The sequence below is a fragment of the Habropoda laboriosa genome, unplaced genomic scaffold (assembly GCF_001263275.1).
Source record: "Habropoda laboriosa isolate 0110345459 unplaced genomic scaffold, ASM126327v1 scaffold276, whole genome shotgun sequence".
Classification (NCBI taxonomy): domain Eukaryota; kingdom Metazoa; phylum Arthropoda; class Insecta; order Hymenoptera; family Apidae; genus Habropoda; species Habropoda laboriosa.
In genome coordinates this window covers 785,999-798,000 of record NW_017100410.1, presented here as the reverse complement: position 1 = coordinate 798,000, position 12,002 = coordinate 785,999, and the positions used below count along the sequence as shown (strand labels likewise).

At 36.8% G+C, this 12,002-nt stretch overlaps 1 protein-coding gene across 1 annotated transcript in view; it reads right to left on the bottom strand.

The window, feature by feature from the left end:
- Positions 1-12,002, bottom strand: part of LOC108575478 (protein patched) — a 72,641-nt gene that overhangs the window by 650 nt on the left and 59,989 nt on the right. Inside the window, 4 exon segments of the mRNA XM_017938297.1 lie at positions 46-534; positions 624-1,832; positions 1,902-2,462; positions 3,456-3,863. Of these exon segments, the coding sequence (XP_017793786.1) occupies positions 46-534; positions 624-1,832; positions 1,902-2,462; positions 3,456-3,863 (2,667 nt within the window).

Genomic DNA, 12,002 nt, shown 5'->3' with positions numbered 1-12,002 from the left:
AAAAAGAAATATTTCAAAACGGTCAATATTAATTTTACTACATACCTGATTACCACAAGTTGACGTCGTTTCAACCTTTAATTCTGGCTGCACAATAATACAAGATTCTTGCGTACTGTGCCACGAATTAGGCTCCTCGGTGATTGTGGTCAGAGAAGGTTCAGCGTGTAACCTAGCGTTATCAATTTTGTACGATCTTCTTGGAGGTGCAGGCGGCTTCGATCTTCTAACGACTGGCGAGGCAGGTGGTGTTGGCGTTGAAATACGATCCGGATGGTCATTGGGTATCACTTCGGGAGATGGTCCAATCAAAGACAGCAAGATAGGGAAAAAGAACAATCCATTCACAAGACCGATTCCGATGAGGCAGAGTAATACCAAGAAAAAATATCGAACGATGAAATCGAACTCGGAAAAGGCTAACATTACAACCGCCAGTAAGGTTGTTAATGCTCCGTGAATAACAGGTGCATACATGTGTTCTAAAGCTAAACGAATTCTTCGGTCCCTGCTTCCAATGCTTGTAACAAAACTCTGCAAAAAAAAGCAAGCACATAGAATACAAAAAAAAAAAATGAACAAATAAAAAACAACGAGTTCTGTAATTTATAATTTATACCAACCAAACAAATATGCACCGTAAAGTGCACAGCAATTCCAACGCTGACAACCAATAAGACAGCCGGAACGGCGCTCAGCTTTATGTCACAGAGGCCCATAATTCCAAGGAGCTGCAGAACGACAGCACCGAGAGAAGTGCCAACTAACAAAGCTGCCCAGAGGTTTAATAATAGTATTCCAACAACAGCAACACTGGCTGTTAGTGCTGCTAACAGAGCAATGCCCAAACAACTTCTCAAGTCCATGTACTGTTCCCAAAATAAGAACGGAATACCAGAAGGAAAATTCGGCAGTCCTCGTTCCTCGAACTTTCTGCACAATTTCCTCACGCTGCCAATTAATTCGGTGATTTCTTGAGTGTCGGTAAGTTTGTGCAGATAAAACGACATTTGCGCGTAAGTTAAAGGCATGCTCTTTGGAATTTTCAACTCGTGATCGTTGGTATAAATCCACTGACGCGGTTCCGGCCTTAAATTCGCCTGAGAAGCGCCGTAAGCCAGAACGTCGTTCGACACCCATGCGCTAAGATAATTATAAAAAGCTCGTGGATTGATGATTCCCTCGGAATCAACCAGCCTGACCTGGGTAACCAACGACTTGTCAATCGGATTATCAACGTGGCCTGTCTGCACGAGCAGTTTGTAAGCAAGAATTGCCTCGTCGCTGGCATTCTTATACCATCTCTCCTGAGTAATACAGCCGTTGTTGTAATCTTTATCGAACGCGTTTTGCAGACCCTTCAGCCAATCCCTGAACAAACTCAACCAGAAATCGGGCAATCCTCCGTTGTCATTCTTGATCACGTTCTTTATTCTCATGAACGCGTCGTGGTATTCGTACAGTAATTTCTGATTGTTCGGATACTCGAAATCTCTGCCGGTGACGGCGTACATATTGTAGAAGCCGAAATGTTTCGCCTGGGCGGCCAAGAAGGCGTGTTCGTTGGAATTTTGTGGAACGAGATCGGTCAATTCCAAACCGTCGTTCACTTTTATCGCTTGCCAGACACTGCCGGCCAGAACAGCGATTAAGATCATCATTCCGAAAAACTTGGTCGCCGGTTTGGTGACAAATGGTGCGTAGTGCCTCGCAGCCAGTTGAGTCAAGGAGAAACTTAGACAATCGTCCTGACTGCAACCGGTCAGAGTGTCTTCTTCGCTGCACTGCTTGTCCAGATCCACCTCGATGTTACCGCCGACCCAAGATTCGTTCTGCATGTTCTGCGACGTCAAAATTTGCGTGCAGGTCTCGCGTCGCTCGGGTGGGATCGCCCTCGTTACAGTTTGCTTCGCCGTGCCGTTGTTCGTTCTATTGGCGTATTTGTTTCTGCCAGTGTTCGCCGGCAGACAGCAACAGAGTATGTCCGAGCGACCTGAACGACGTCTTCTCAGGTCTAGACTGACCATAGCTGGGAAAACGAGCAGCATAGCGGCGAGATTGAAGAGTAACAGTATACCAGCTTGCAGGCAGAATACTCTGAGAGCGGGAATCGGGATTATCGCGGCGGCGAAAAACGCGGAAACGTTGCTGAATCCTGCCAAGAGGACGGATAAGCCGGTCCTCTTGAGGACTACTCCTGTTTGTTCTCCGCTGGGCACTTCGTTCACCGAGAGTTCGGCGTACGTGTGCGTCAATAGGAACATGTCGTGTACACCGAGACCTATAGCTAAAAACGGAACGATCTGAGTGGTTGCTGCGTTGAACGGGATTCCTAGGAGGGCGCAGAACCCCAAACCTGCCGCAACCGTCGCGCAGATTAGCATCACACCGGCTATTCCGACGCCAGCTTGGGAACGCACTGGATCCTTCCATCGCAGAAGGACTATACCGGCGTACAGTACCTGGAACAGAATCATTGTTGTAGGAAATATTTTACCCTTTCGTACACTGCTGTTCGTTATTAGTGGGACACTGTTCGCCGAAAAAATTGCAACACCTTAAAAATGAAATTTACGTATATTGTTCGGGGGTGTTGAAAGGGAAGAATGGTTAAAATTTGGTTAAACAAGGTCTTTTTTTCTGTGATTTCCAGATTTTTGCAACCCCAATTTCTTAGTTTAAATTACATTTCTTCCAGAAAGTTGGTAAAAATATACAGGGTGTTTACACGCTATTAGTTTCTCCAGAGTTTTTCTCGTAAGTAGTGGATTTAAGAGAAAAATAGAAGATGATGAAGTTTAATTACTTTTTATGTCTAATGCGATGGTTAGAGTAGATTTTTAAAATTTGCAATGGTGTTTGATGAAACGACGATACCACGGATATTTCTAAATTGATAACTATAATTTTCTTTTATATTATATTAAAGCGGTTGCTGAGATAAGTTCAACGACCCACAACAAACTCATTTTCAAACTCGATTTCATGACAATGCTTAGTGTGACACAATATCTTTGTCAGATTTAAAAATATGCATTAAATTTTCATTGCAACGATTTTTCTATATTCACTATATAGTTTTCAATACATACAGAAAAATAGAAAAACACACTAATCTTCAAGGGGTGTTTTCACCCTGAACCAAAAAGTAGCAAAAAAAAGAAATTGTCAGATACCTCTACCGAGGTCCTTTGCAAATCCTACAAAGTTTCAGAAAAATTGGAATTTTCAGTTTACCGAAGTTTCCTTGCAAGTGGAAAAAATGCTCCTCTTTATATTATACAATAAATGATCTATGTCACGAAAAAAAAAAAAGTAAACTTGAAATTCAATTTTTAAAATACAATACACATCGACTTAATGTGCATCAGCATCGGTAAACCCAAAGATCCGTGTTTTCGTTACTCTTAGAAGTCATGCGAATAGATTTTTCCACGTGTACAGTTGAAACTAACCATCAATGTGCAGCCAATGGCGATTTTCATAACGGACACCTCGCTGTACTTTCCAAGTATGTCGTTCATGGTTGTTGTACTGAACGCATACAAATTGTACGGAGCCGAGCCGTTTGCATCTAGATGTTTCTTCACTTGATTGCTGAACGCTCGTTGCCAGGTCTCGAGCACTTGGGACGCCTTCTCCTGGGACCAGTCTATATGGTGTACCTTGTACGTGCCGGCGAAAAAATCGTAAAGTTCTCGTTCTCCCATCAGCTGTACAACGGTTTGAAGCGCAGCTGCACGGGTCAAGTGACCAGTCTTATTGTGCTTAGCACCACCGACGAGCAGCTCCTCAGGCCAATGCATGTACTTTGCCGCGAAACCATAACAGCCACCCGTTAATTCGGCTCCTATGTCTGGCACCTGGTGAAACAAATCGTACAGTTTGATAAACAACCTTGTTCAAGCAGAGCTTAATACGCGGTGTCTCAGCTCAGAGCAATCTGAGCATTCTTTGCTACGATCGAGCAATCGTGAGCACACTTTTGCAGTGGAACTTTTCGAAAGCAATAGTTTTTAAAAGACAAAATTATAATTGCTTGTGAATTTATTTATTTAGTTAGTTTGTTAGTTTGCTTTAGTTTGATATAAGGGAAGCTTTAATGGAGTTACGGGTACCGTGGTGGCGCTAGTTGTGCGTAAAGAACTAGATTGTACATTAAACGAACCTTTCAATTTTTAGATTCTAATTCTGTTACTTACTAAGGTACAATTCTAGTTTATCATATAGGTAATAGTACTTTTTAGTTAACAGCCCGTTCTTACATCCCTCTATCCTTCAGATTCACACGAAAATGTGAAATTATACGTTTACCTAATTCTGTTACTTACTTAAAATCAGTTTGGTGCAAATGATATCATATATTACATTTTGCCCGACACCAATTTTTGTACACAGTAATCGAAAAGAAAGAATTTGATGTAATACACATGTATAATACAATTGTTTAGACATTATGCGACTTTTCATTGAAAATGAGTCAAGAATAAGGCCAGATAGTTTTAAGAAAAATTATAGAAAGCAATCGACATTCCCCATTCACTCGATCTTTCCCCAAATAAATTATTCTCAAATGAAGACACTGTAAAGCAGCATTCGAGAATTTTTTAATTTCAAAGACTAACGATTTTCATAAATTTGGAATAACGAAACTAGTTAATCCTTGAATTTCGATGAAATATAACACATTATTTTGTGAAGAAACACAATGTATCTAAAGTTTCATCTGCACCAACCCAATACCATTGTTAATTTCTGATTTCTCAGCAAATCGATGCCGTTTAAGAAAGGCAATATTTCAAAGGAAATACCACCTGTAACATTACCCCTCCTTCCCTCTAGACTTATTTGAATGGACATTAATGAATTAAGAATTGTGAGGCTATTACAATGCATTCCTTATACAGGGTAAGCTACTCCACAGTTCATCCTGTCTACGTTATTTATCTTGGTATAATATAGGGAACCATTGGACAAGGTCCAAGCAACTAGACGGCGATCATTTAAAGTCCTCGCTGGTATGCTCCTTTTATAGGTCCCCATAAAATCTCGCTGTGAGGTCCGCAACACCGTAGGCCACCCTCTGTCGTCTCACTTACGATCGCGTTTTTATCATTTCCTAACTCACGAGAGGAACGATCATATGAAACTTCCTTCAGATTCAGAATTACTCTTTCGGCGGGCGAAAGAATTCCTAACGTAATTTTTCATGTCGTTTCCTAGTTTCAGTCACGGTTCGAATATTCCAAGGTAATTACGGAACTCGGAGTGTGCGACGTGATTGAAGATTATCTATTAAATGTAAGATTACTTGTCGTTGACAATTTTTCAGGAATGTACACTCTATCGAATGAGCCATTCAGAATCCTTTCTTTTTATCATATTTTTTAACGATTTTTACTTTTATCTCTGATATTTTTCCAATTTTACTTAGTGTTTAATTTATTATAAGTAAAAGAAATTTGATACGTCTTATTTTATAGAGTTAGCCATTTTCACTTCTGAGTGGCTGAAATTTTGATACTTATTCCGCAAATTGATTCTTCGACTCCTTTCAATAACGAGAAATACAAGGATTTGACCAGAAATGTGTATACAGGGTGTCTCAGAAAAATTTGAATACCTAAATATCTCCTTTGTTTTCAATGATTGTGGAAAATGTTTATAACATAAAGTGAACGATTTCGAAGGAGGAACATGGCGCGAGAAAGATTGTTTTCCATGATCAATTTTCTTACGATTTTATACGAATTTTACGAACGATTTTACCAATGGAATAAATGATAATTGCTCCCATTAAGCAAAATCAGTTTGTTTACTAAAAGAAGAAAAAAAAAAAAGAAGAAAAATACAGTAAGAAATATTGCGAACTTTAATATGACAAGAGTGAACGACCTCTTACGAGTGTCGAGTGCGAATGAACTTAACGCGATAAATAAACACGCATGTTTAGGACAGTAGAGAGAGGAGATCAAATGAGAATGAATTCTACGAATGCACGTGGATTTTCAGGCACAACAAGACACGCGATACAAGAATGCAACGCACGTATGATAATTTGAAACGGAGAACCGAATAACTGGTTGCTGCAGCCTGTGAAAGCATATTTTCTAAGTTAGCGTTGATATACTTATTCGAACCACGTAAAAGTTTACCGATATTCGGTCCAGAATTTAGCAAATCTATATTTGAAATAAAAATGAGAAAAATGTTTGTAAGTTTTCCGTTTGAAGTGAAATTATCGATCTGTATAAAGGTAACAGTGATTTCAATCTGATAGAAAGTTGAATATTAAAGAAGAAAATATGTTAAATATTAATTTCTTTTACCTTAAGCGAGAATGAAAATATTGAACGTGATAAATTAATCACACTTTTTTACTCTATTTTCGTAAAATAGTAACAAAGATAATATCTTCCCTTTTTTGTCTTATATTTTTATATTTTTCGTTGATATTATTGTCTTAAAATTTTCTTCTATCATATTTACTCTTTGAAACCATTTAATAACTACAGAAGATAATTAGGTAGCTCGTTTCACATGGCCCACCCTGTATATAATGTCTAAAATATATAATATCAAAATATTCAGCTCTAAATTACAAAAGCTCTCGAATTATTATTTCCTAACCTTCATCTCACTTCAATTAATTAAAATTTTTCAAGTTTCTACATAATTCTATATTATTTACAATTTTAATTCACATTTAATTGCTACAATTTAAAAAATTCTTTCGCAATCTTCTCCCTAACAGCCTCTCGAATTCATCAAAATTGACACTATCTTCCTTCTCGGTTAGGCTGCACACACCACTTTGAATGTCTTACTCGCGAATTGCCGGCTAACGATAATGTACATACGCATCAGGCGATAATCATCAATTAATTACCGCGCGGTCGAGAAATTTCGAGTTCGAGGAAATCACCATTGAGAGAGGGAGAGAGAGAACGCAGGGAGGAGAAAACGAAACCGTAAAAACGCGAGACACACCGTGCACGTTAATCGCATACTAACGAGCCAGTATTAATTACCAACAATTAATTCGTCGGTTATCACATAGCAATTAAGCAAACGACCGAGTCACGCAGAAATTGGCCAGCGCTGCGCCTTACTTTTCCCCTACACGCCGCAGCTTTTCGGGCCTCTCTTCCTTCTTTTTTCTTTTTCGTGCAATTAGCTCGGATAATTATGCTACACAGTACCCGAAATTTTTCATCGATTCCGCCGGGAGAATTCGAGGTTGAAAAGTATCCTCGATTTAAATACTCGATCCTTAGCGAAATAATTTTCGGTATTATAAAGGTACTTTTTTTGTATCCAAGTTTGATTTGGAAGGATAAGCTTCAGATTAACCCTTATGTCGATAACTACAATTATCGTCTACTTTATCGTCCAATTTTAGCAGTTTTCTGATGACAAAATTCTAAACTCGAGGCAAACAGGGATAGGAAATGTGCGAAATAACAAATTAATTCTTTTACCTGGAAGATGAAATATTTTAAATGAGAATTATGCAAAAGGGTACCCGGTTATCGACATAAGGGTTAATCAGAGTATGGACAATCTTTCGAGAATGATTTCTAGTTATTCGTCCATCGGTTTGGGCGTGTAAGCAACGCGAGAAGAGGTCGTGGACCTCGCGAAGAAACACTCGCGTGCCAGCAGACACGGAATACAGGTAACACTAGAGCCCACCCGCGACGATTATCGCGTGTCTCGAGTATCGATCTGCGACGCCGTGATCCATCACATCTTGTTCGCTGGTTTTTGAAAAACGCGCCTCGAACGACGATCCGAGGCAATTTGTTGGTCCGTCGCGAGCGCGCGCGCCAGAGAGAGATTGCGATCTTGATGAGTGATTCTGATCGAATTGCAGGCGCGATATCGTGTTCAATGGTTCCGGTTTTTCTGTGGTTAAATGTGTAAATGGATTTCGTTTCATGGAAGAATAATGCGTTTGGAAAATGGGTAAATCGTGATTGTGAGTAATTTAATTTTGAAATTAACACTTTCACGTTTGATAGTTCGACCTATGCAACCTATAATACAGTCTGGTGCTGTGTTCAGTTATTTAAATCGACGAGTTAATTCTTGCAAGTTTTTTTTATGAAGAAAGAATTGAAATTAAATTCCCCCTATTCGACACTCATGTTAGATTATTGAATAGAAGAATATCTTTGTTATTTAGTCTGTCACGATGTTCGTCAGAAAAACGATTTTATTTCTGTGAAAAAGATCTTCCTTTTAGTATCGAAATAATATTACGTTAATACCCACGATTTTCGACAACGTAACAGCTTTAATACACTATAGGAACCACAGTACGATGATATCAAAAATTAAGAAAATAGTTTCGTAGAAATATATCGAACATTTATCATAACCTCCAAAATTTTGCTCAAAAGAAACAAACAGTATAAAATATCAATCCTTTTTAACTGTAATAAAATAACCGAGTAAACTCCATTAGAACCACAATACGATGATTTCAAAAATGAACAAAATAGTTTCGTAGAAATATATCGAACATTTAGCATAACCTCCAAAATTTTGATCAAAAGAAATAAACAGTATAAAATATCAATCCTTTTTAACTGTAATAAAATAACCGAGTAAACTCCATTAGAACCACAATACGATGATTTCAAAAATGAACAAAATAGTTTCGTAGAAATATATCGAACATTTAGCATAACCTCCAAAATTTTGATCAAAAGAAATAAACAGTATAAAATATCAATCCTTTTTAACTGTAATAAAATAACCGAGTAAACTCCATTAGAACCACAATACGATGATTTCAAAAATGAACAAAATAGTTTCGTAGAAATATATCGAACATTTAGCATAACCTCCAAAATTTTGATCAAAAGAAATAAACAGTATAAAATATCAATCCTTTTTAACTGTAATAAAATAACCGAGTAAACTCCATTAGAACCACAATACGATGATTTCAAAAATGAACAAAATAGTTTCGTAGAAATATATCGAACATTTAGCATAACCTCCAAAATTTTGATCAAAAGAAATAAACAGTATAAAATATCAATCCTTTTTAACTGTAATAAAATAACCGAGTAAACTCCATTAGAACCACAATACGATGATTTCAAAAATGAACAAAATAGTTTCGTAGAAATATATCGAACATTTATCATAACCTCCAAAATTTTGATCAAAAGAAACAAACAGTATAAAATATCAATCCTTTTTAATTGTAATAAAATAACCGAGTAAACTCCATAAGAACCACAATACGATGATTTCAAAAATGAACAAAATAATTTCGTAGAAATATATCGAACATTTATCATAACCTCCAAAATTTTGCTCAAAAGAAACAAACAGTATAAAATATCAATCCTTTTTAACTGTAATAAAATAACCGACTAACTCCATAAAAACCACAATACGATGATTTCAGAAATTAACGAAATAGTTTCCTACAGACAAATTGAATATTTATCATAACCTCCAAAATTTTGATCAAAAGAAACGAACAGTATAAAGTTTCAGTCCCTTTTAACTGCATTAAAATAACCGAGTAAACTCCATAGAAACCACAATACGACGATTCCAAAAATAACCAATTATTTTAATCTAAATCTAATCTTTCGTTAAAACGTTTATATATACATTATACCAGCTCAAAAGAAACAAACAGTATAAAATATCAATCCTTTTTAATTGTAATAAAATAACCAAGTAAACTCCATAAGAACCACAATACGATGATTTCAGAAATTAACAAAATAGTTGCCTAGAATATATCGAACATTTATCATAACCTCCAAAATTTTGATCAAAAGAAACAAACAGTATAAAATATCAATCCTTTTTAATTGTAATAAAATAACCGAGTAAACTCCATAAGAACCACAATACCATGATTTCAAAAATGAACAAAATAGTTTCGTAGAAATATATCGAACATTTATCATAATCTCCAAAATTTTGCTCAAAAGAAACGAACAGTATAAAATATCAATCCTTTTTAATTGTAATAAAATAACCGAGTAAACTCCATAAGAACCACAATACCATGATTTCAAAAATGAACAAAATAGTTTCGTAGAAATATATCGAACATTTATCATAATCTCCAAAATTTTGCTCAAAAGAAACGAACAGTATAAAATATCAATCCTTTTTAATTGTAATAAAATAACCGAGTAAACTCCATAAAAACCACAATACGATGATTTCAGAAATTAACAAAATAGTTGCCTAGAATATATCGAACATTTATCATAACCTCCAAAATTTTGCTCAAAAGAAACAAACAGTATAAAATATCAATCCTTTTTAACTGTAATAAAATAACCAAGTAAACTCCATAAGAACCACAATACGATGATTTCAAAAATGAACAAAATAATTTCGTAGAAATATATCGAACATTTATCATAACCTCCAAAATTTTGCTCAAAAGAAACAAACAGTATAAAATATCAATCCTTTTTAACTGTAATAAAATAACCAAGTATTTTACCTCTTATCGTACGCTTTTTATATCTCGCGATCACCTGCATAATGGCCAGAGTCCTCGTTTCGCGGTGACTATAAAACAGGGGGCCGGGAATCGGATGCTACCGGATGTCGGGCCGGCATACCAAATAAAGCCCGGGAGATGCGTTGCACGTGGATGTCGCGTTATGTAATTCCACGAACAGACACTATGCGTGCCACAAAACGTCAACGTACTACTGGCACGCTTTTCTTGTTTTTCTCCGCGCGTTCGACCGCTGTCACGACTTGCTAACGGCAAACCGGTAGTCGTCTTATATTCCACTTGAATCGCTTCGCCTCTTCTGCACCTGGACACTCTCTTCCTCTTCCTCTCTACTTCTATTACCGCGCCATTTTTGTCGATATCGAGGATTTCCTTCCGTTATGTTAGATACACAAACTTTTTGGTCGCCGACGAGAGAAATTTTGAATTTCGTCGCGCAAGGTGAATGAATCGATTTTGACGAGAATATTCTTGAATTTTTTCTAACTTTCGCTAAATGTCTGTGTTGATAGAATTGTTTATGTTGCTTTATAGTTCGTCAATTCAGACGTCTCACATTCCTTCATTAACACTTTAGTAATTGAAGATATAACGTTTCTTTTTTTAACTCGAATAAGTGAATATATGAAATATATCTTTTTACCTTGTGATTTAACATAGACACGTTAAAAAAAAATGATACGGTAAATTTTGAAAGTTAAATACTAAATAAATATGAATCGCTTGAGATAAAGTATCTATTGAAAAAGTTTAATCTCGAAAATATTTTCCTACAAACGTATTGAACACTTATCACAACCTCCAAAATTTTGATAAAAGAAAAACACTATAAAGGTTCCTTTTTAACTGCAGTAAGATAACCGACTACACTTCGTAGGAACCACAATTAATACTACCTGTGTAACACTTACAAAGTGTTAAAATTTGTTCGCACAGTGTTGCTGAAGCTTTAGGGCACACTTCCATTTCAATTTAATCCTTAATTTCATTCTTTGCGCACTTCCACTTTAATTTAATCAAACGAATTTTAAAACGACACAGTTAAAAGAAAAAAAATCTTGCCTTTATCATCTGCCACGCGCCTTACGTATCAAAATCTGTCACAGCGAGGGGGTTAAAAAGTTGAATAATATTGTACAAGTCTAACTCGTCACTGCGATCAAACACTTCCACCTCAATCTAATAAAAGAAATTTTGAAACGATACGGACCGAACGAAAAATTTTGCACTCTACCGCAACGAAAGGGTTAAAAAGTTGAATAACACCGTAGAAGTCTAACTCGTCACTCTTACCTCGTTACTCCGATCAAACGAACTAATCGCATTCAGTCTGGCCGGAGAACGAAGCAGCTGTTCACTCAGGAAGCGGCTCCCGTTCCCCTGGGGATCACGAGTATCTTCACCGGATCGATGATTTTATCGATCCCTGTCTTCTAGAGGGCCGGTCGTCTTCATTAATTATGCGATCGGCATGGATCGGATAATA